This window comes from Kogia breviceps, chromosome 9 (genome assembly GCF_026419965.1).
Source record: "Kogia breviceps isolate mKogBre1 chromosome 9, mKogBre1 haplotype 1, whole genome shotgun sequence".
NCBI lineage: Eukaryota > Metazoa > Chordata > Mammalia > Artiodactyla > Physeteridae > Kogia > Kogia breviceps.
This window is the reverse complement of record NC_081318.1, coordinates 112,889,497-112,915,416: the sequence shown is the minus strand read 5'-3', so window position 1 is coordinate 112,915,416 and position 25,920 is coordinate 112,889,497. Positions and strand designations below refer to the sequence as shown.

General features: G+C 41.2%; 1 protein-coding gene across 1 annotated transcript; it reads right to left on the bottom strand.

The window, feature by feature from the left end:
• Positions 1-24,757: 24,757 nt before the first annotated feature.
• LOC131762304 (DNA helicase MCM9-like) lies at positions 24,758-25,742 on the bottom strand. Its single transcript, XM_059073804.2, is given in 3 exon segments — positions 24,758-24,878; positions 24,881-25,213; positions 25,215-25,742. Coding segments are annotated over 3 exon segments (903 nt in total). The 5' UTR covers positions 25,689-25,742; the 3' UTR covers positions 24,758-24,782.
• Between the last annotated feature and the right edge of the window lie 178 nt (positions 25,743-25,920).

Genomic DNA, 25,920 nt, shown 5'->3' with positions numbered 1-25,920 from the left:
TTTGGTTTCACCAATTTTCTCAAACGTTTAAATTGCTCTTCTTGTTCCCTAGTTTCCTAAAATGGAAACTTAAATTATTGATTTTATGTATTTCTTCTTTTGTGATACATGCACTTAATGCTATAAATTTCTCTCTAATCAAATCACTGCTTTCATTGCTCCATAAGTTCTGATAAGTGGTATATTCAATTTCATTTAGTTCATAGTATTTTTAAATTTCTCTTGAGACTTCTTTTTTGACCCATGTGTTATGTAGAAGTGTTGTTTAATTTCCAATTAATTGGAGATATTTCAGTTATTGTTAAGTTATTGATTTCAAATTTCATTTCATTGTGGTCTGAGAACATAGTTTCTATGATTTCCATTCTTTTAAAGTTGTTAGGGTGTGTTTTATGGTCGAGAGTTTGGACTATTTTTGTCACTAATTCATGCAAGCTTGAAAAAGCATGTATCTGCTGTGGTTGGATGAAGTGTTCTTTAAATATCAATTAGATCTAATCGATTGATGTACTGATCAGGTCAACTCTAACCTTATTGATTTTCTCTCCATTTGATCCATCAATTACTAAAAAAAGGGCACTGGCATCTGTGATGATAATTCTGGATTTGTCTATTTTTCCTTCTAGTTCTACCAGATATTACCTCATGCTCCCTTGTCAGGTGCATACACATTTAGAATTGGTATTTCTTAGAGAATTGGTTTCCTTAATCATTATAAAATGCCATGTTTATCCCTGATAATTTTCATTCTTTTGAAAGGTGCTTGGTTTGAAATTAGTATAGCTACTCCAGTTTTGGGGTTTTATTTTTCTGTTATAAAGGTATGTTTTCCACCATCACTTTACTTTTAACCTATCTGAGTCTTAATATTTAACATTTTTTGTATTCAACAAGTAGTTCCATCTTATTTGGTCTCTTCTAATTTGTACAGTTTTTAATTGTGTGTTTAAAACATCTATATATAAAGTGGTTATTGATACAGTCAGATTAATATCTACCATGTTTCCAGTTCTTTTCTATTCATTACAATTATTATTTCTTTTCACTACCCTCTTTTTCTGCTTTCTGTGGTTGTAATTCAGTTTTTAATATGACTCCATTTTATCTCTTTGGTTAGCTTATCAAGTACGTTTATTCTGACTTTTTTAGTGGTTGCCTTAGAGCTTGCAATATACATTTTTAGCTAATCTAAATCCATTAAATAATACTATATCACACCACATATAGCGCTGTTAACTTATAACAAACTATTCCCAATTATCCATATGCTACGAGCTCCCAATATATTGTTACTATTATTACTTTAAAGTTATCTTTTAGATTAATTAAGAAAATGAAAAATTTTATTTTATCTTTATTCCCTCTCCTATGATCTTCCTTTCTTTCTGTACTTTGAGTTTCTGATCTATATACTTTTCCTTCTCACTGAAAAAGTTTTTAACATACCTTATGAAAAACAAACAAACATACCTTATGAAACAGGTCTGCTGGTGATGAATTCTGTCAGTTTGATCATCTGAGAAAGTCTTTATTTTCCCTTCACTTTGAAGGGTACTTTCACTAGGTATACAATTCTGGGTTTTTAGTACTTTTTTTCTTTCAACAATTTAATATTTACCCCATTTGTCTCTTGCTTGCATGGTTTCTGATGAGAATTAATGATAATTCTTACCGCTGTTTCTCCATAAGCAATGTGCCCCCCACCACTGCCACATACACACATTCTGGTTTCTTTCAAGATTTTCATTAGTCTGTTGCTTATTTTTAGTTTTTTTTTTTTAACTTTAAATATGACATGCGTTGGTGTAGATATTTTGTTATCTATCCAGTTTGGTGTTCCCTGAGCTTATTGGATCCTTGTTTTAATGTTTATCATTAGTTCTGGAAAATTCTTGGCCAAATCTCTTCCTCTCTGTTTTCTCTTACTTCTCTCATATCCGATTTAAATGTATGGGACATCTTTAGGAATTGTCCTATAATTTTCAGAAATTCTCTTCTTTTTTTCACTCTTTTTTCTATTTATAGTTCAGTGGATAATCTACTGATAAACTCATCAAAGGCATTCTTCACTACTGTTACAGATTTTTGGATTTTCAGCATTTCCTTTTAGTTCTTTCTTAGAATTTTCCTCGCAGCTTCCATCTCCCTTACACTTCCATGTTCTTACACATTGTCTGCTTTCTCCACTAGAGTCCTCTACATACTAACAATAATTATTTACAATTCCCTGTCTAATTATTCCAACATCTGTGTCATATCTGAGTCTGTTTCTGATGCTTGCTTAGTCTCTTCAGATTGTGTTTTTTGCCTTTGTCATGCCGTGTAGTTTTTGTTAAAAGTGGAACATGTTACATCCCATAAGAGGAATTGGGGTGCCTGTAGTGTTTAGATGTATGTTAATCTGGTGAGGACTTGGGCTGTGTTTAATGTTTGCTGTCACTGTAGATGTCAGAAACTTTCAATTCATTTAGCATCCATGCCTATGTCTCCTCTGCTGGCTTTGGTCTTCCCTAAGAATTCCTGCTTGGGTAGAATGTGCTTGTTTCATCCCTTTCCCATGTAGCCCATGCCCTGATGTTGGAGGCTTGGAAGTAAAGAGTATGGAAGTAAGGGGTGGGGGATGGAAAAGCTCTATCATCTTAGGGTGACATCTCAGCACCATGGTGTGTCTGTGGCCCTGAACTCTGACCATCACAAGGGTTTCCTAGTTTTTTTGTTTGCCCTCTTAATTGAGAAGGAAGGGGTCAGAGGCTGAAGCAGGAGAAATGCCCTTCTTCCAGTCTTTTTCCCTAAAGCCTGAGTCTCTGTTGAGAAGCATGCTCTGGGGATATTTCATGATGTACTCTTGCCCTCCCCCTGCCAGAGCCACAGTGGATCTTTGTGGGTCTTAGCTGTGAGAATGCAGTGGGGTTCCTAGAGGTTAAACCCATGATATCAGGGTCCCAGGAGTTCCTCACCCTTATGTTAGTGCACTCTCAGCCTCCATCATCTTTCAGAAATAATGATTTAGCATTTCTATGAGTTTATGACTCCCAGTAAGCACATTTCAACTGTGAGTCTCTGGATTTACCTGTCTCCTGAGATTTGGGGACTGGAGTTTGCCCTGCGACTTATGTTCTTCTATGGGTCCTAGAAAAATCTTTGACTTTCAATTTGATTAGCTTTTCCTTCTTATAAGCACAAGAATGACTATTTCCAAGATTTTTACATGTTGGAGCTGAAACCAAAAATTCTCTAAACTTCCTTTCAAACCTCAAATATTTCCAAACAAGGAGAAGCCAGCTCCTTGTCTTGCCTGGAATATTATAATTGTCCCCTAACTTATTCCACACTGCTATACGTTCACTCCAGTTCCCATACATTCTACATACCACCTGGAGAAGTATTTTAAAATGCAGATTAAATCAGTTCTCTCTCCTGCTTAAAGATCATCAATGATGGTAATGGAAATTGAAGGGAAGGCTCTTCTTTGTAAACTTTTTAGATTTTACACATACAAAATATGATGAAATAATTGCTAAGAAATATAAGATCCTGTGGAAAGAACAAAGAGATTTTGAGAGAGGGCCACAATTAGAGATGTTATAAAAGAGAAGATGAAAAACAGACAGATGCAGGACAAGGTGTGAGAGAAGCAGAGGATGTTGAAAGATGAGTTTGGGGATGGCCAGTCCTTGAGATGTAGTGGTACTGGGTGAGCAAGTACAAGGGCACTGATGACTCCTCAGGATGCTGGGATGACATGGGAAGTGGGAGGCCCAGGTCCTCTGATGGACAATGATGGGGATTAACACAGGAGGACAGATGGAAAATCTATCTAAGGAACAGTTAGATACTCAGATACACTCTACACTATAAGCATGAACACAACTACCCTGACCTAGAGAATAAAACACACTGCTCTATTTAAAATGGATAACAAACAAGACCTACTGTATAGCACAGGGAACTCTGCTCGATGTTATGTGGCAGCCTGGATGGGAGGGGAGTTTGGGGGAGAATGGATACATGTATATGTATGGCTGAGTCGCTTTGCTGTGCACTTGAAGCTATTACAACATTGTTAATCAGCTATACTCCAATATAAAATAAAAACTTTAAAAAAACACACACAGAATAAGCTTGACTCCCTGAAGAGACTAAACAAGAGCTACTTAGGAAGCAGGCACTGGTCAGAGCTGAAGGCAAGAATTAAGTACCACAGTGAAAAGAGGGGGGTTAAATGCACATGTACATACTCAACTGTTGTCTGCATCCCATGGTGTCTTAGGTGCTCAGTGGACATAGTAAGAAACAACTGAATGAGTGAATAAATGAAAGATTTAACCAGTTGACTTCTGAATACTTATAGCTTTGTGGTTTTGAGATTGTACAATTTTTCCTAGAAAGAAAAAATTAATCTGAAAGATTGACTGTTAATAGAGGGAAAACATTAGCAGTATAACAAACATGGGATGAAAGACAATACCCAATTTCCTCCTCATTAGTAGGAGGCTAATTTATCCTGCTGATAGCTTAACTGACTTGTGTATCTCTCTGCAGTGCACTTAAAATACAGATGGGTGAATTAGCTAACTCCTTTAGCCTGACTATTAGTGATAAAGGGCATCCAAGCTTTTCCTATAGCAGCAGAGATCAATGATGATTTTAATAAAAGGGTAGCAATTTTGTTCAGGCCTTTCCCAGACCAAGAAAGTCAGAATTCAAATTATATTCACTAGTTCAAGAAATATGCTTGTACTTATGCCAGCATCCTCACTGCTTGTTTAATGCAAGCAGTGCATTAAAATACTAAAATACTCCTCTCATGTCCATACATCACTCAAATTAATAAAAGTCATGAGTACTTTTTAGTAATTTACATTTATCTGCATTGGACTTATTTTTAGAAGTCTAAGTTGGAAATCAGGGCAGGTAAATAGGATAAACAAAGTACAGCTCAAGAAAGGTCAATAGCACTGATGGATGCAAAATTCTCTACCTGATATTAAACCAAACAGAACAATGTATAAAAACGAAGAGGCATCATGATCAAAACAGATGTGTTCCAGAAATGTAATACGGATTTGACATTTTAAAAAATCAGCTAATATTATCAACACTAACCAGGTAAAGTCTGGATTTTTTTTTTTTTTTTTTGGTCATCTCAATGAATTGAAAAAAGCATTTTGTAAAGATTCCCAATGGAGGGGCCCACATAACAAGGAACAGAGGATGGACCAGCCAACGGCCAACCAGAAACTCAAGCCTTAGGCTTACAACTGACAAGGAACTGTTAAGGGTCAACTCTACATGAGCTCAGAAGTGGATCCTTCACAGCTGAACTTTGAGATGAAACCACAGCCCTGGCCAACATGTTGCTTTCAGTTTTGTGAGGGATAATTAATTAAGCAAAGGATCCAGCTAAGTCATTCATGGACCTCACACCCAGGAACCATGCAATAATAAATGTATGTTGGGTGGTGCCATGTGCAGGGATCATGCACAGTATGTACCCTGCTTTTTCACCTGGCACCTCAGAAGTGGCAGCTGGGTTTTTGGTCTTCTCTGTCTTGGTGCTTAGAATATGTCCCAACTGCCTATGCATGCAGTTATTTTTAGTCCTTTATACTTTCTTTATATTCTGTTGCTGGAGGAGACGTTTGTCCAAGTGTGAGCACTTCAGCAAAGGATCCCAGGTCCCAGGTCCCAGCCTGTCTCACTTTCACACCGTCATAAAGAAGAGAAGTCAAAAAATCAGGATATCTTCAACATGGCAGAGGAGGCAGACGTGGAGATCACCTTCCTCCCCACAAAAACATCAAAACTACAGCTACATGTGGAATGACTCCTACAGAACACCTACTGAATGCTGGCAGAAGACCTCAGACTTCCCAAAAGGCAAGAAACTCCCCACATATCTGGATAGGGCAAAGAAAAAAGAAAAACAGAGACTAAAGAATAAGGACAGGACATGCACCTCTGAAAGGGAGCTGTGACAGAGGAAAAGTTTCCACACACTGGAAGCCCCTTCGCGGGCAGAGATTGCGGGTGGTGGTGGTGGGGGGAAGCTTCAGAGCCATGGAGGGGAGCACAGCAACAGGGGTGCGGAGGGAAAAGTGGAGAGATTCCCACACAGAGGATCAGTGGTGACCAGCACTCAACAGCCTGAGAGGCTTGTCTGCTCACCTGCCAGGGCAGGTAAGGGCTGAGAGCTGAGGCTCCATCTTTGAAGGTCAACCTCCAGGGAGAGGACTGGAGTTGGCTGTGTGAACACAGCCTGAAGGGGGCTAGTGCACCACAGCTACCTGGATGGGAGTCCGGGAAACAGTCTGGACCTTCCAAAAAGGCAAGAGACCATTGCTTCTGGGTGCACAAGGAGAGGGGCTTCCTGCTCCATGTGCCCACAGATGGCAGAGCACCACCTAAGCAAGCTCCAGAGACAGGCACGAGCCATGGCTATCATCTCAGACCCTAGAGGTGGACATGGACCACTAACACTGCCGCTGCTAAAGGTTCCTGTGTGCAAAGGCAGGTCACAACCCACACCCTCCCAGGAGCCTGTGCAACTCACCACTACCAGGGTCCCGTGATCCAGGGCCAAATTCCCTGGGAGAACACACAGCACACCTCAGGCTGTTGCATCTACAGGCCAGCCTCTGTCACCTCAGGCACTCCTGGTATCCCAATCATGACTACTGTACCTCTCACTCTCCCTAGCCTGAGTGAGCAAGAGCTCCCTAATCAGCCACTGCTTTAACCCCCTCCTGTCTGGGTGGGAAACTGACACACTCAGGTGACCTACACGCAGAGGTGGGGCCAAAACCAAAGGTGAGCCCAGGAGCTGTGCAAACAAAGAAGAGAAAGGGAAATCTCTCCCAGCAGGCTCAGGAGCAGTGGATTAAATACCCACAACCGGCTAGGTAAACCCTACCTCTGTGGAATACCTAAATAGGCAATGAAAGTTCCCAAAATTGAGGCAGTGGACTTTGGGGGAAACTGTGGATTTGGGGTTTGCTTTTGGCTTTTCATTTGTTTTTGGTTTTCTTTATCTTAGTTCAGTTTTTAGTGTTTGTTTTCATTTATGGGTTTGTTTATTGATTTGGTTGCTCTCTTCCCTTTTTTTCTTTTTCTTCTCTTTTTGTGAGTATGTGTGTACTTTTTTTATGAGATTTTGTCTGTTTAGTTTTGCTTTCACCATTTGTTTTGGGGTTCTATATGTTCTTTTTATAAATTTCTCGTTATTTTTGTTTGTTTGTTTTTCTTTTTTTTTCTTCCATTTCTTCCATGTTGTGTGGCTGGCAAGGTCTTGGTGCACCAGCCAGGTGTCGGGCCTGAGCCTTTGAGGTGGGAAAGCCAAGTCCAGGAGGTTGGACCACCAGAGACATCCTGGCCTCATAGAATATTAATCAGTGAAAGCTCTCCCAGAGACTTCTGTCTCAAAACTAAGACCCAGCTCCACCCAAGGACCAGCAGGCTCCAGTGCTGGACACCCAATGCCAAACAACTAGCAAGATAGGAACACAACCCTACCATTAGTAGACAGGCTGCCTAAAATCAAACTAAGTTCACAGACACCCCAAAACACACCACCAGATGCGGTCTTGCCCACCAGAAAGACATGATCCAGCCTCATCCACCAGAAGAACACAGGCACCAATCCCTGCCAAAAAGAAAACCCAAACACAGTAAGTTAAGCAAAATGAAAAGACGGAGAAATGTGCAGCAGATGAAGGAGCAAGGTAAAAACCCACCAAACCAAACAAATGAAGAGGAAATAAACAGTCTTCCTGAAAAAGAATTCAGAGTAATGATAGTAAATATGATCCAAAATCTCAGAAATAGAATGGAGAAAATGAAAGAAATTGTTTAAAAAGGAACTAAAAGAAAAAAGAGCAAACAAACAATGATGAACAACACAATAAATGAAATTCATAATTCTCTAGAAGGAATCAATAGCAGAATAACTGAGGCAGAAGAACGGATAAGTGACCTGGGAGATAAAATAGTGGAAATAACTACCATGGAGCAAAATAAAGAAAAATAATGAAAAGAATTGAGGACAGTCTCAGAGACCTCTGGGACAACATTAAACGCACCAACATTCGAATTATAGGGGTCCCAGAAGAAGAAGAGAAAAAGGAAGGGTCTGAGAAAATATTTGAAGAGATTATAGTTGAAAACTTCCCTAATATGGGAAAGGAAATAGTTAACCAAGTCCAGGAAGCACAGAGTCCCATACAGAATAAATCCAAGGAGAAACATGACAAGATGCATATTCATCAAACTGTCAAAAATTAAATACAAAGAAAAAATATTAAAAGCAGCAAGGGAAAAGCAACAAATAACATACAAGGGAATCCCCATAAGGTTAACAGCTGACCTTTCAGTAGAAACTCTGCAAGCCAGAAGGGAGTGGTGAGACATATTTAAAGTGACAAAAGGGAAAATCCTACAACCAAAATTACTCTACCCAGCAAGGTCTCATTCAGATTTTATGGAGAAAATATAACCTTTACAGACAAGCAAAAGCTGAGTGAATTCAGCACCACCAAACCAGCTTTACAACAGATGCTAAGGGAACATCTCCAGTAAGGAAACACAAGAGAAGGGAAAGACCTATAAGAAACACACCCAAAACAATAAGAAAATGGTAACAGGAATATACATATCGATAATTACCTTAAATGTAAATGGATTAAATGCTCCAACTAAAAGACACAGACTGGATGAATGGATACCAAAACAAGACCTATATATATGCTGTCTACAAGATTTTCCATGCAAATGCAAATCAAAAGAAAGCTGGAGTAGCATTACTCATATCAGGCAAAATAAACTTTAAAATAAAGACTATTACAAAAGACAAAAAAGGACACTACATAATGATCAAGGCATCATCCAAGAAGAAGATATAACAGTTGTAAATATTTATGCACCCAGCATAGGAGCACCTCAATACATAAGGCAAATGCTAATAGCCATAAAAGGGGAAATCGACAGTAACACAGTAATAATAGGGGACTTTAACACCCCACTTACACCAATGGACAGATCATCCAAAATGAAAATAAATAAGGAAGCACAAGCTTTAAATGATATTTTAAACAAGATGGACTTAATTGATAATTATAGGACATTCCATCCAAAAACAACAGAATACACTTTCTTCTCAAGTGCACATGGGACATTCTCCAGGATAGATCATGTCTTGGGACAAAAATCAAGCCTCAGTAAATTTAAGAAAATTGAAATTGTACCAAGTATCTTTTTGATCACAATGCTATGAGACTAGATATCAATTACAGAAAGAAAGCTGTAAAAAAATACAAACACATGGGGGCTAAACAATATGCTACTAAATACCCAAGAGATCACTGAAGAAATCAAAGAGAAAATAAAAAAATACCTAGAAAAAAATGACAATGAAAACACAACAAATCAAAACCTATGGGACAGCAAAAACAGTTCTAAGAGGGAAGTTTATAGCATACAATCCTGAACGATCTCAAATAAACAACCTAACCTTACACCTAAAGCAATTAGAGAAACAAGACCAAAAAAACCCCAAAGTTAGCAGAAGGAAAGAAATCATAAAGATCAGATCAGAAATAAATAAAAAAGAAATGAAGGAAACAATTGCAAGGATCAATAAAACTAAAGGCTGGTTCTTCAAGATAATAAACAAAATTGATAAACCATTAGCCCGACTCATCAGAAAAAAAAGGGAGAAGACTCAAACCAACAGAATTAGAAATGAAAAAGGAGAAGAAACTACTGACACTGCAAAAAAACAAAGGACCATGAGAGACTACTACAAGCCACTATATGCCAATAAAATGGACAACCTGGAAGAAATGGACAAACCCTTAGAAAAGTACAACCTCCCTAGACTGAACCAGGAGAAGTATAAAATATGAACAGGACAATCACAAGCACTGAAATTGAAAGTGTGGTTAAAAACCTTCCAACAAGAAAATTTTTAAGCCCAGGACCAGATGGCTTCAAAGGTGAATTCTATCAAACATTTAGAGAAGAGCTAACACCCATCCTTCTCAAACTCTTCCAAAACATAGCAGAGGGAGGAACACTCCCAAACTCATTCTACAAGGCCACAATCACCCTGATATCAAAACCAGACAAGGATGTAACAAAGAAAGAAAACTATACGCCAATATCACTGATGAACATAGATGCAAGAAAATTCATAAAATACTAGCAAACAGAATCCAACAACACATTAAAAGAATCACATGGCATGATCAAGCAGAGTTTACCCCAGGAATCCAAGGACTCTTCAGTATATGCAAATCAATGTGATATACCATATTAACCAATTGAAGGAGAAAAACCATATGATAATCTTAATAGATGCAGAAAAAGCTTTCAACAAAATTCAGTAGCCATTTATGATAAAAACTCTCCAGAAAGTGGGCATAGAGGGAACCTATCTCAACATAATAAAGGCCATATATGACAAATACACAGCCAACATCATTCTCAAAGGTGAAAAACTTAAACCATTTCCTCTAAGATCAGGAATAAGATAAGGGTGCCCATTCTCACCACTATTATTCTACATAATTTTGGAAGTTTTAGCCATGGAAATCAGAGAAGAAAAAAAATAAAGGGACTATAAATCAGAAAAGAAGAAGTAAAACTGTCACCGTTTTTTTTTTCTCCAGAAAACTACTAGAGCTAATCAATGAATCTGGTAAAATAGCAAGATACAAAATTAATGCACAGAAATCTCTTGCATTCCTATACACTAATGAAGAAAAATGTGAAAGAAAATTAAAGAAACACTCCCATTTACCATTACAACAAAAAGAATAAAATACCCAGGAATAAACCTACCTAAGGAGACAAAAGACCTGTATGCAGAAAACTATAAGACACTGAAGAAAGAAATGAAAGATGATACAAACAGATGGAGAGATATACCATGTTCTTGGATTGGAAGAATCAACATTGTGAAAATGACTGTACTACCCAAAGCAATCTACAGATTCAATGCAATCCCTATCAGACTACCAATGGCATTTTTCATGGAACTAACAAAAGATTTTACAATTTGTATGGAAACACAAAAGACCCTGAATAGCCAATGCAATCTTGAGAAAGAAAAATAGAGATGGAGGAATCAGGCTCCCTGACTTCAGACTATACTACAAAGCTACAGTAATCAAGATAATATGGTACTGGCACAAAAACAGAAATATAGATCAATAGAAGAGGATAGAAAGCCCAGAGATAAACCCACACACATATGGTCACCTTATCTTTGACAAGGGAGGCAAGAATATACAATGGAGAAAAGACAGCCTCTTCAATAAGTGGTGCTGGGAAAACTGGAGAGCTACACATAAAAGAATGAAATTATAATTAGAACACTTCCTAACATGATACAAAAAAAATAAACTCAAAATGGATTAAAGACCTAAATGTAAGGCCAGACACTATAAAACTCTTAAAGGAAAACATAGGCAGAACACTCTATGACATAAATCATACAAGATCCTTTTTGACTCACCTCTTAGAGAAATGGAAATTAAAACAAAAATAAACAAATGGGACCTAATGAAACTTAAAAGCTTTTGCACAGCAAAGGAAACCGTAAACAAGGCCAAAAGACAACCCTCAGAATGGGGAAAGATTTGCAAATGAAGCAACTGACAAAGGATTAATCCCCAAAATATACACGCAGCTCATGCAGCTCAATAAGTAAAAACAAACAACCCAATCCAATAATGGACGGCAAACCTCATAGACATTTCTCCAAAGAAGATATACAGATTGCCAACAAAGACATGAAAGGATGCTCAACAACACTAATCATTAGAGAAATGCAAATCAAAACCACAATGAGGTATCACCTCACACTGAGCAGAATGGCCATCATCAAAAAATCTACAAACAATAAATGTTGGAGTTTGTGTGAAGAAAAGTGAACCCTCTTGCACTGTTAGTTGGAATGTAAATTGATACAGACACTATGGAGGTTCCTTAAAGAGCTAAAAGTAGAACTAGCATACCACCCAGCAATCCCACTACTGGGCATATACCCTGAGAAAACCATAATTCAAAGAGTCATGTACCACAATGTTCATTGCAGCACTATTTACAATAGCCAGGGCATGGAAGCAACCTAAGTGTCCATCAACAGATGAATGGATAAAGATGTGGCACATATATACAATGGAACACTACCCAGCCATAAAAAGAGATGAAATTGATTTATTTGTGGTGAGCTGGATGGACCTGTATTCTGTCATACAGAGTGAAGTAAGTCAGAAAGAGAAAAACAAATACCATATGCTAACACATATATATGGAATCTAAAAAAAAAATGTTCTGAAGTGCCTAGGGATAGGACAGGAATAAAGACAGAAACGTAGAAAATGGACTTGAGGAAACGGGGAAGGGAAAGGCTAAGCTGGGATGAAGTGAGAGAGTGGCATGGACATATAGACACTACCAAATGTAAAATAGACGGCTAGTGGAAAGCAGCCGCATAGCACAGGGAGATCAGCTCGGTGCTCTGTGACCACCTAGTGGGGTGGGATAGGGAGGGTGGGAGGGAGACGCAAGAGGGAGGGGATATGGGGATATATGTATACGTATAGCTGATTCACTTTGTTATAAAGCAGAAACTAACACCATGTTGCAAAGCAATTATATTCCAAGAAAGATATATAAAAAAAATCTATTTACAGCAACAAAAACAAAAAAAATATGTATGTTGATTTCAGCCACCAAATCTGTAGTACTTTGGTATCTAGGAATAGATAACAAACGCAGCAGCTAAATGAACCAAATCCACCTGGTGATAAAACAGTCTGATGACCATCTCAATCCAAAGCCCCTCATGTCCAGGGCAGACTCAACCACATCAAATGCAGGTGAAGTGAAGACAAAACCAGTTAAGGCAATCTTTGGCAAAGTTAGTGAAAATAGGGACACATTTTTTTCCAAAGGAGGGAAGGTGAGTTACACTTCCAGAATGATAACATTAGGATCTTGGCAGACCAAATCCCCAGTAAACCTTGTGAAAAGTATTTTAAAATGTATAATCATTTAATGTTTCTAGAAGTGGCCCTGAGGACACACAGTGATTGATGAAACCAGTATTTGAGAAAATCTCCTAGGACTCGGTAAGAGCAGTGAGTCTTGCATTTGACCCTTGCCCTCTGGGCTCAGAGCAGAAGAGGCCCCCCTATAGATGGGTGCAGTTGAGAACTGCTGGCTCCTGTTTCCAGCTACAAGACAAGAGCTAAGACATCTTCTCAGGAGGATCAGGACATCAACATTCCTGTCTCCCAGCTACTTGTTGCAAAGACCGTGTTCTGGGTAACTGCAGCTGAGAAATCAGAAATGCATTCTCCCACCTGACTCCCACTTGTGGGCTGACGATCTACCCTGGACAGGCAGCACCGAGACTCCTGGGGTTCCAATCACCCTAACCCTGGCTCGCGCATAAGGTGGAAATGCCACCCTAGAAGACAGGGAGTCATGGAAAAAGACAGAGAGAACCTGCTAAATCCACTGCCATCCCAGGTGACTGTGTATAAGCCCAAGGGCAAGCCTTCTGGGAAGCAGCAATAGAGGGTTCCCACCATGGGGGAAATGAATTTCACGGGAGTCACTCAACCAGTCAATATCAAACAAATAATAGCAAGCAGTACCCAGACTTGCTGTGATATTTTTTCTAAAATGTCCAGTTTCCAACAATTAATGATACATCTTTTCCCTGGCCTCTTTCTCCAGTGGGCCTGTGTCTTTGTTCTGATAACGTGCAGCTCTCTCTCAGCTTCCATTCTGAGTGACAGCAGAAATGTCTGCATGTTCCAAAAGTTCTCTGCGTTTTCATCTCAAGGATGGCCCTGCTGATTTTCTCAGGCCCCACTACTGGAAACGTATGAGCCATCCCTGAATTTCTCCTTTCTTTCATCTCAAAGGAAATGTGCATTGATTCAATCTCTCTGACCTGTCTGAGCTGCCCCCTCACATGACACCAACCTCCTAACTGTGCGGTGTGGGCATCCTTTACCATCCTGGCCAGATCCTGGCCACGTCTGCAGGCTCAACCCCAGCCATGGCATTTTTGCCCCAGCAACACTGGGGCTCCTGCTCTTTGCCAGGGCTCCCATCCAGTTTATGAAAGCCAGATCCCAGTTCAGAGCCATCACCTCCTCTGACCCCATGGCACCAAGTCCCGTTCATGCTTCTTTTATCTTCCGCTCCTAAAGTATACTAACGCTTAATAAATGTTTATTACTGAATGTTTTATTATTTGAGTAAATTTGTGCGTGTTTCTCTTTAAAAGTAACACCAGTGCAGAATATCAATCCCGGAACTCATGAAGAACATCCATTATAACAACTCTACTAGTAAAATAACCTAAAACATTTAAAATCGTTAGATAATCTAATATGACTGAATGATTCAATTTATTGGAAATGTGTGTTTTTTACATGTGCACAAATAAATAGAACGAGAGAGATTCTCAAGAATGCTAACAGTTGTTAATTTTGAGTTATAGAATTTATGGTAGATTTCTCTATTTCTAATATTTTGGTAAAATTTCAAATTTTTGAAATGAATATATATCATTTTAATATTACATATTATAAATCTATTTTTGTTTCAGAAGGAAAAAAATTGTTAGTTCAAGGTGATTTAAAGTTTTACTTAAGAGAAATAGGCCAAGTAGGACTTAGCAGAGTTCAAATTGTTTGTCTCGTGTTAGCATTCATCTGGAAAATTTGCCCACACAAGGTACATTTAAACTTGTATTTGAAAACTGAGGGATTTTTTTCCCATTTTTTTTTAATCTAGAGGAATAGCAGATACAAAAGTAAAAGATGTAGAAAGTATTGATGAATGCCTACTTAGGACTAGGTGTTTTCATATGCATTAAATTAGTAAATACAATAATCTCCTGAAGCAGAAACTGATGACTCTCTATGACAGATGGGAAAGGACCACTCCTAGAAGGAGGAAGGGTCACAGTGAAAACTCAGAACCTCAAAAGAAATACTTATATATGTTCATTTTATATTTTCAAATCTTCTCAATTTTATAGCAACCCAACTTTTTAAATGTTAGGTTTACAAACTGGATAGATAGAGAGGTAGATGATAGATAGATAAATAAATACATGTAAAGATATACAGATGAATGATAGAGTTCTGGGTTGAATTGTGTGCTCCCCAAATTAACAAGTTGAAGTCCTAACTCTCTCTACCTCAGAATATTGTCTGTATTTGAAGACAGGCCCTTTAAAGAGGTGATTAGGTTGAAATGAGGTCCTAATCCAATCTGATTGGTGCCCTTTTAAGAAGATACTGGATACACAGAGGGGCCAAGGATGGGCAGGCGTAGAGGAAAGGCCAGGTAAGGACACAGCAAAAAGGCTACTGTCTGCAAGACGAGGAGAAAGGCCTCAGAAGAGATCAAATCTGCCCTCACCTTGATCTTAGGCTTCTGGCTTTCAGACTCATGAGAAAATAAATTTCTGTTATTTAAGCCAACCAATCTGTGGCGTTGGGTGATGGCAACCTTAGCAACCTAACAGAGAAAGAGCTCATGTGAATGAGAGAGACATTTCTATTCCTCTGGACCCTCATTCTGCAGTTCCAATTATGTTTTGAAAAATAACATAAGGTAGGCACTCAGGGAGGAGTACATTTTTAGAAGTTATTTTTGCATTTTGCTCCTAACTGCACAAATAATTCTTACCGATAGATTGCCAAGATAATTTTTGTCAGAGGCTGATTTGTCTGGAAATAATTTAGCTTGCACACAAATTGCACCTATTGTAGTATCATCTTGCTTGGAGTTGCATCTTCCGAAAACAAAGGTTTCATTTTGATAATATAGGAATAACAGATGTTATTGTCAATGATCTGTCCTTGGAACAGGAAGTGTCTCCCTCACAGTAATAATCACTGGCAAAGGCTATAGGCTCACTTTGTCACAATCACAGGGCGTATGTGACCAGCCATGGCCCTGCATACATTTAGACTTATGAGCAAGTTCTTGAATGACAAGATTTCTCTTCATGGCAATTCTAGTCTAATATATACATTTAATGGGTATTATTATGGAAACTTTTTTCTTATATGAATTGTTTGTGTCTGTTTGATGACTCTTTTTTCTTCATGGCACTGGATTTAACCTAATAATAACCTAATAATCCCATTAATGTTAATAGGAACCGCCAAGTTAAAACTCATGGAAGCAAATTAACCTGCCCTGCAGTCCTTGGACATGACTTTGATACATTCTATATGATTAATCTCATTCACAGACGGACTATATGTTGTTATAATTAGACATAATGAGATTGAATGCCTTCAGCAACTCAGGGATGGGGAGCCTAGCTCTTGGGTGGTTAATTTAGGAACTGTAACTAGCCAATCAGAAAATGCAAGAAGAAAGTTCACAGGATGTTATAGAGTGATTCAGCCCATCTGTAAAATGTCAGGCCCCCTGCCTTTGATTTGGGCAAGATCTCCTGCACCTGCAGAAAATGACCCTGCTCTGGGTGCTTTCAAAGAAAGTGCGGGAGCCCGGGGCTTGCAGTGGACTCTGGAGAAGTCACCTGGGTCGTTTCCCATTTCCCCAGAGGGGAGCAGACCTCCTCCACGTCTTTGGGGTGTTTGAATCAGTTTCAGACGTTATTGGATCTAGGACTCAACTGAAACAGGCAAAGAATTTGCTGACTTTCAGAGATACTTCTGAGACTTGTTTAATGGAATTCAGATAAGAGACTTGGAGAAGTTGGTGGGAGCAGGTCTCCTGTGGCTGCCCTTCTCCCTCACCGTTACCCATCGCCACCCACAAACTGCCTGTGACGTATAACTGCATCCTCCCAGAGGCTCCCGAGCAGAGGCTGACCCCAGAGCAAAGCCCTGCTCACACCTGCTGCCCCCAATTTCTTTTTTTTTTTTTTTTACGTGAGAGGTGAGATAAAGAGCAGTCCGGGAAAAACAGAAGGGACCAAGTCCCAAATGCAGCGGCGTTGACTCAGGTGCCAGGGTTGCCCTTTGCTCCACTGTCCAAGGTGCTGAGTGGTTCCCTGCCGTGTCTCATTTACCCAGAGGAAAGCCTTCTTTCCCTATTTTGAGATAGCAAGTATCACCGTTCATCCTCCACCCCGATGTGAGAGGATGTTACATTTGACCCATAGAGATGGGCTGAGAGTCCTGCAGTTGCAGCTGAGAACTTGAGGATGAAGGAGGAGCCTTGGGACCAGGAGTGAGGACTCCTTCAGCCACGGTCCTTTCCAGCCTCAGTGTCGTCGCTGTACCAGTTACCCTCCAAAATCCCTTGGACAGCCACCTTCTCACTGTGTCCTCACCCGGCCTTTTCTCAGTGTGGACACCTCTGGTCCTTTCTTCTTCCTATAAGGACACCAGCCCTATTGGATCAGAACCCTACCCTTATGACCTAATTTAACCTTAATGACCTCTTTAAAGCCCCAGTCTCCAAATACACCCCCATTAGAAGTTAGGGCTTCAACAAAAGAATTATGAAGAGATGAAATTCAGTTCATAATGGGTTTCTATTTTCATTCTGTTTTGTTTTCTCCCCTGACACAAACTGAGTAAGATTCAGCTTGTTATGTTATAGAGCTCCTTGACCTCCATGGACCCCACTGCTTTTAACGTTAGAGAGTAGGAACTCTACACCTTAGCACCTGCACCCTGAATTAAGTGAGATTTTACTTGTTGGGAGAGTTTGCAGTTTCCTTGAGTAGAGGAATAGGAATGAAATTAGTTTTAGGGGAAGAAAGAGTGTCATTGGTCCTGAGTATAAGACTGGGAGTATGTGTGGATGGAATGGCCTCGGATCACACACACTGAAGCTACGACAAAGGGGCAGGGAGCTCCGCAGCCCCAGAGGTGCCCAAGTGTCCTGGAGCTGCGGGCAACAGAGACAGGAAGAAGCAACCATGTGCTTCCAGATTAGGAGTCAAGATAAGAGGCTCAGAATCCAAGCTTAATTGTAGGAAAACCCTTTGTGCTTTGTGGTTGAGAACTTGTTAGAGGCCTGCAGATTGATGTCTCAGACTCTTTAACTGAAAAGCTGAAGACCAGTGACCCATAAAGTAATATTCCCAAGTCACATGGTGACCTTGGAGTTCACCCATTTTTGATGCCTGGTAGGGTTTGAGGAGGAAAGACTCAGAGGCACTTGATCAGCATCTCCAACAAAGGCGCAGACAAACACAGCAGGAGCCAGTGTTTTGACCATCTCTTTGTCCAATGACCTGAGGGCAGAGTTAAGAGGGTTCGGGGAAAGCAATACAGCAGAGACGGTGGCGGAAATAAATACAGTCCCCCCAAAAAGAAGAGTGAAATCGCGCCTCGCCCAACACACCACTGGAGGGGCACCACAGCCTCCCCTCACTCCCAAGAAGAGACGCCAGAAGAGACAGTGGTTAAATGCCCTCAGCTGTCCCCAGGAGGTGGTAGGACTATAATCAGCCCTTGGACGTCCAGCCTGGCACTCAGGACTCACATCAGAATGACATCTCTATGTCCCTCCAAATGCGTGTGGTTATTACAAATCCTGGTATCATCCTTGCAGCTGTTTCCTAATCGCACAAGTTTGCAGGAAATAACTCAGTTCTGCATGTGCGCATGCTTGTTTCCTCACCAGAATTTAAAAGAAAAAAAAAAAAGCTAAAAACTCAAACTCTTCCAAGCTGAATTGCAGGCCTGTCTGAGGTCACGAGAGTGGGGGAAATGGGAATCAATCCAGAGGCAAGGAAGCGGCTGGCAGCAGGCCGGAGACAGATGGGACAGCCGGAAAAACACAGAAAACCCAGCGTCAGAGGAAAGAGGGAGACAGAATAGGAGTTGGGGAGATGACCGAGGACCAGTGACACAGACGGAGGGCTGGCGGCAGAGAAATCCATCCCAGAGAACTCCAGCCTTCTCCCGGAGGGAAGCAAGAGACACCAGAGCTCACCTCCTCTCGGTGTTCCAGCAGCAAAGCCTTCCTTGGGCTTAAGGAGACTTTCCCCAAACTTCCCAGCAGGCTCAGGCCATCTCAGTGAAGGGTCTGACGTGAGCACCACCGGCAAGTCCCCTTGCTCAGGGCCTGAGTCAGGACTGGCTCTTGAGTTAATCCTGCTTCCAATGACAAGGGCTCTGGGTCCCTGGGGCCGGCGCAAGGCCCGGCTGCCCTCCACGGGCACGCCTTCAGCTCCCAGGGTGCTGGACCTTTGTGTGTTTTCTTTGCACTCCCAGCAGCGAGCAACTTGACGTGTGGGGGAAGGACCTCACATCATGATCCCGGGCAGCGAGGGTGACTCAAACAGCCCCGCCCTCCTCCCGTGCTCACCCCTCCGTGGACAGAGAAGTTACCCAGAGCAGCAACCAAGCGGCCATGAACAACCACTGCAGGAGGCCTCAGGAGGGCGGGGCTTGGGTTTCTGTCTTAAAACCCTCAGCTCTGTGTCTGAGACCAGACAGGCCTCCAAGGACAAAGCGCTTGAGACCAGACAGGCCTCCAAGGACAAAGCACTTGGCACAGTGGAAGGCACCAGCAACAGCTCTGAGTTAAAACCCTTGAGTTTGAAGGTAAAGAGCCTCTCTGGCCCTCCGTGCAAAAAGGAGCAAGTTAGCAACAAAGGATCTGGGGAATCTGTCTCTTGATATGCAATGAGAAGGAATCATTGTTATGGTCTATTTTCAGCCAGTTTTCCCCAAAGTTGAATTTTGATCCTCCCCACACGAAATTTGGATGGGGGTCCTACTTTGCTTTTGAAAGCCCCTGGGCATCTCACAAACAGAGTGGACCTTTTTCTGCTCGGCCCCTGGCCCTCATCACCCTCATCCCAGCATCTAGGAAGACGGGAACTCAAACCCCAGCATCTCAGATCTCCAAAGTGATTATGGAGTTTCATAAAACCTATCATTGGGCCCAGTACTCTGGTGAACACGTGAAAATGAATGCAATCAATAAAAACAGTATCCGGAAGGCAGAGAGTCAAGTTTTCACTCTTTTCAAACCCCATAGAGCCCCACAATTAACACATGCTTCACAGAGATGTGTTTGAACTAAAATTTTCATAACACCGCAAGACCCTGTCTTCATCTGGTTTTGACAGCTCTAAATAGAAACGAGCATGTTTGTAAATCAAACAGATTGGTCTTCAAACCCTAGTTCCTCCACATCCTAATATTTTGTGTTTTGTGAACCTATTTCCTCATCTAGAGACTGGAAACAATAATAACTGCTTCAGAGGGACTGTGACCCAAACTTGAGATCATGTGTGTGAAATTACCTACACACTTCCTACTACAGAGCAGGCAAATATTAAACTAAAGTCTCCTTCCTTCCTTCCTTCCTTGGGGACACAAAGGAATAAGAATATTAAAATTCACTCTCACTCCTCAAACACGATGTTCTTTAGTGTATGATCTCTTTTTAGAACCAGAGCTCTCATAATTAAAGAAAATCATACCAACTAATTATTTTTATTTTGGAGGAGAATCAGTAGAGCCACATTTCTGAAGCAATAAATGGAAACAGTGCCACAGCAGAGGGGTTCAATTATTTAAAAGAATGTCTCTTTCCAGATCCTGGTTTATGAAAGGAGAAGATTTAGGTAAAGCATAAATGGTAGCAAGAATCCAAGCAGAGGAAGAAATTTGCTAAATAAAAGGACCTCAATGAAATGTTACTGTCATCAGGAGATACCTCATTTCTCCAAATACTTTTTTTCTTTTTGTTTGTTTGTTTGTTTCCAGGGCAGTGTTTTATTAGGCACAGATGTTTCTCAGGGGACTTGCCTGCTTCGCCATCTAAAAGATGGGGCTCTACACCTGCTGTTCCAAATTGAGCCCATGTGAGGGGATGGCAGGGAGAATGAAGCACTAGCGGAAGGTGCGTAAGTGCTGGTCCTACAGCCCATTTCTCCCCAGCTGCAACCACCTTCTGACCCTGCTATGCACGTCAGGCTCTATACATCCCCATATGCCAAGAGAAAATAACGCCAGGAGAATCTGTGAAAGCAGGTGTACTTTGAGAGTTTCCGCACCAGTACCCAGACTTCTAGGTGGTGGTACTTGTAGTTTTCACCCTGTTTTTGAGCTCTAGCTATGTGCCAATCATCATCCGAGGTGTCTCCCCTGCATCATCTTATTTCATCCTCAAGACAATCCTGTGTGTTGGAATTTTATCCCCCTGTGATAGAGGAAAGCTGAAGCTCAGAAAATGCAAGGCACTCGGGTTGAACTCGGGCTTTCGGACTTAAAAACTCATGCATTTTTTACCACTTCAATCTTGCACCAATTGCAGGGCCCAAGCCTTTCTAGTTCCCTCCATGACTGATTGCATCCCTGGATTTCTCTCCAATGACCACCTTTCTTCAGGGTCATGGCCCCACCTCCTCCCACTGCCACTTCCCCCAGGTCTCCATGTTTCCCCATCTCTCTGCATACCGCTGACTTCTAGACCCTGACCTCCACCTGTCTGCTTGCAGCTCCTACCCGGCACCTACGTGTGGTAGTAAACAACATCCTCAACAATACTGCAGCTGTGAAAATAGCAACAAGTTCCAGCAGTTCTTTACTTACATGAGCTGCAAGGCCATCGTATGATACAAGCAAACCTGCAGGTAGGACGGTGCAGTTTGGCAGGGGGTCATATGTCTCATGAGTCCTCTGCTTCTCTGACTGAAGCCAAATGTCATCCGGGGGCAGCTGGAGGAACAGGTACAGGGAACGTTAGACCATCCTCTGTGAACAGGGATGCTTACTCTCACCTGTGAGATAAGAACTACCTGGCAGGGAGTTTCAGACTAGGTTCCCTGGTAAGAATTTGGAGCAAAGAAATCCCATGTTCCACTCAAGGCTGTATCCACATGTTGGAATAGAATCAAGGCCAGTATCCCAAACTTTTCTTCCTCAATGTTTGAAGGTTTGTGGCTTTGGGAAATTTAGAGAGAGGGAGAAGTCTTGTGTCTTTATGTTCTTTTGTTGTTGTTGTTGCTCTTGTTTTTAATTGAAGTCTAGTTGATTTACAATGTTGTGTTGGTTTCAGTTGTACAGCAAAGCGATTCAGTTCTTTTTCAGATTCTTTTCCTTTATAGGTTATTACAAAACATTGACTATAGTTCCCTGTGCTATACAGTAGGATTTTGTTGCGTATCTATTTTATATATAATGGTGTATATCTGTTATTCCCAAACTCTTAATTTACCCCTCCTTCCCCTTTTCCCTTTGGTAACCATAAGTTTGTTTTCTATGTCTACAAGTCTGTTTCTGTTTTGTAAATAAGTTCATTTGTCATGCCTTTATGTTCTAATTGACAAAATTCAAGTAGTAATATTTACATAATGGGGTTGTTTTAAAGTATAAATAAGGCAATGTCAGTAAATGTACACAGCTAATTACTGACACAGACGAAGCTTTCCACAGATAAGTGTTTGTTGACTGCAACCATTCCCAATCTTACCATCCCATCTATACGTAGGGAGCCAGGGTGACTCTTACAACAAATTAGTTTTAACTGAACACTTTAACTGGCCAGCATTTGGTGATGCATTGCCCAGATAGGGGACACGCCCATTGGAAATTTTCACAATACATCATCTCCACCAACATGACATCGACCAATTTTCTAGTTTATTCTTTCTTTATAACTACCTATTGTTATTTAGATGTCATCTTCTCTCAATCTCACCAACGGTGACATTTTTCTACTTTCTTTTCTATTTCCTGGGTGAAATCTTTCCACCTGGTGAGCCTGGCCTGCTTCTGTTGAGATGCTTATTCTCCTCCAGGGATGACGGATTCCCTTTCTAGGTGAATGCATGATGAGGTCTGGCTTGGTCAGAGTCCCCTGCTGGTGGCCACCGTTGGGTCCCTGCTGCACATCCTCTGGCATCAGAGCCCCCATCGGTGCATGCAGCCTTCTGCCATTAAGTGGCCCCAGAAGGCCAGCACCACCTCTTTGTGCAGGGTGTGAATGCCGTTCAGAGACCTAGCACTGCTCCCTGGTCACTGATCTCTGAGCCCAGGTGTCCAGCCCCAGCTGGTGACTCTTGGGAATATAGGGGAAGGGAGAAGGGGCTGTTCCTCCTGGGATGTAGGGAAGGCATTACCTTGGAGGTAGAGCTGTTTAGATAATTCAGCCTCTGAGCTGATTTTCCAACCACTGGCCTGAAGTTGGCCAGGAGGCGGATCCTCCGTGTATGGCTGTCCAGCTCATGCCTGTAACCCCACAGCATTTAGCAAGAAAGTGAAATATGGGGGTGAGAGCTGTTCCCGGGCTGCCAACTCATCCCTGTGTCAGTCTGTGGGCTACAAAACACCACAGACTGGGTGGAGGAAGCCGTAGGAATTCACTGCATGTAGTTCCGGAGGCTAGAGTCCAAGATCAAGATGCCACACAGTTTGGTTCCTTGGTGAGAGCTCTCCTTCTGGGATGCTGAGAGCCACCTTCCTGCTGTGTCCTTGTGAAACAGAGAGAGAGAAAATGAGGAAACTCTCTGGGGTCTTTAGTGTCCTTCACATAAAGCCACTAAACCCATTATGAGGGCCCCACCCTCATGACTTCATCTAAACCTGATTAACACCCAAAGACCTCAGCTCCAAATACCACTCATTGGGGGTTAGGGATTCAACATTTAATAGAATTTAGGGGGGACCCAACTCAGTCCATCACAGTATCCGTCTCTGTATTCGTTTTTTTTTTTTTTTTAACTCGGGAAACACCTTTATTTGTTTGTTGTTAATATCATTTAATACAGAACTCTAGAACACTGGGTCATAACAATTTTAAAATGCACATGAAGTGTTCTTCATATATTCTTGACTCCAGTATCCTAAAGCTTGTCTACACCTCCCAATCCATAAATCCCTTCTTATCAATGCTTAATATACTGTTTAGTTATATTTCAAAACCTAAGAGTCTCTTAAAATGGGGCTCTTGTTACATAGGACCATTAATGGAGCATTTGCTGTTTTACAATAAGTTTTAGACTATAAGCTTCTCATAAGAAATTTGAGCACAAGCCACAGACAGTAGGCATCCCTAACAAGTAACAAATAACATTTTTAAAATGTGTGAAACCAAAGGTCTATTATAGGAGAATAGGAGAAATATTTCCCCAGTCAAAACAGTGTAAAAATTCAAAATGGCATCAAAATATGTTTTTTAAAATAATTTTTTCCTGAAGTCACTTTATAATCAAATCTTGACATTATATCAGCAAAGGCTTTAAATATTCTTGTTGAAGAATCATTACAATGTATGAATGAAGCTACACGTTGCAATGATGAAAGTACGCTTTCCATATACTAAGACAAATTTTCTGCCAAAGAATTTTCGGTAGGAATTAACTGTTGCCCGTGAGATCCATGAGCGTGAAAATGCCTTAAGCTTTACGCCAGCTGTGTACTTTTATGAAGTGAGATTTTTCCCCCTATTTAATTAATTTCAACACTGTTTGCTGGATCTTCACAGAATAACAGATGCTACATAAACATGTTTGACAGTAACCATTAGAGAATGAGAAAATTGAATAGGATCATTCGAAACTTAAGATAGAAAAAGCTATATGGAATAAGCTTTTGGAAAATAAGTGAAGGTGGAGGTTTTTTTTTTTTTTTTTTTTTTTAAGGTGGAGGTTTTAAAATATTTTCTTGGAGCTACAAAAGTAATGCTACATATTTACTTAGGTTTTTTGGCAGTAACTCAAAAATCTTGAAATGTGTCCTGTCATAGGTACTTTTTCACAATAAAGCAACCATTGTGTTAGCTTCTGTAGTAACATTAAATTAATTGAAATGGTCACATAAAATACCTGCACTGGTAGATCCAATTCCTGTGGTGAGCACAGACCTTGGTGTAATTTTTGCTGCATATTTGAGGAATTTTGAGATTTCCCTGTGCCAGGATCCCCAACCAATAAAAGATGAGATTCACCTCTGACCCGTGTTCCTGTAGCATCGGTCCTTTGAATCCCACCAGCCAGCACCATGGCCACAGCAAGCTTTACTAGGTACATTCCAAAAACTTGAGGGCACAAGCTAGCCAATATTTCATTCCTTCCTGCAAAAGGATCACTCTTATAGTATTCCCCAAAATCTTCAAATTCTTTTCGGACTTCCTCATCCATGTTGATCCCTGCAGACTGCTCGTTATTTACTTGGACGTAATTGGCTTTCAGGACTATCTCCACTTCACAGCGCACATCTTGCTGAAAAGGGCTTCCACCGTTGCATTACAACCCCATAAACAGTGAGGTCGTCACCAGATTTGCAACGGTCTACTAAGTCATCTTCCAGGATAACCGTCATTGTTCGTGGGATACTTCCAACAGATAGCCTTTGAACCTGTTCCTGAATTTTGATCTCCTGATAATCTCTACACCTAGTTGGAGATGAAGACAAGTCTGAGAGGCAAGTGAATTTTGCAGAATCACAGCTCTCCAAGCTGGGACATGAGGATGGCCGACAGAAGGTATAATACTGCTCAAAGTCGGCCCTGACCACAAATACATGCTTGCATTTGTTACACATGTAATCCCGCTCAAACTCCAGGATCTTCACCAGACTCGCTCGAATCACTGTCCCAGTGACAGAGAAAAAGTGTCCCACATACTTGGTTCTAGGGATGTGCTCCCTCACCAGCTCAGGACAAACAGGCAATCCTGATATCCTGGCGTGAAGATTCTGCTTCATGGAGACACCTTCAGGCTGAGAAAGGGACTGGAGAATTGTCAAGGTTGATCTTCTCAGTGCATGGCGGATACGCGGTGTCAGAAGTCACCGGGGGCGCAGTGCTCGCGAGACCGAGGGCGCGGAGAGCTCAAGCCGATTGGCTGGGTCCAAAGAGGCGGGAGCAGGCCCCGGGTGGGGGCGGGGCAGGCCGCGCGAGGCGCCGTCGGCCGCGGGGGCGCGCAGGCTCCAGCCG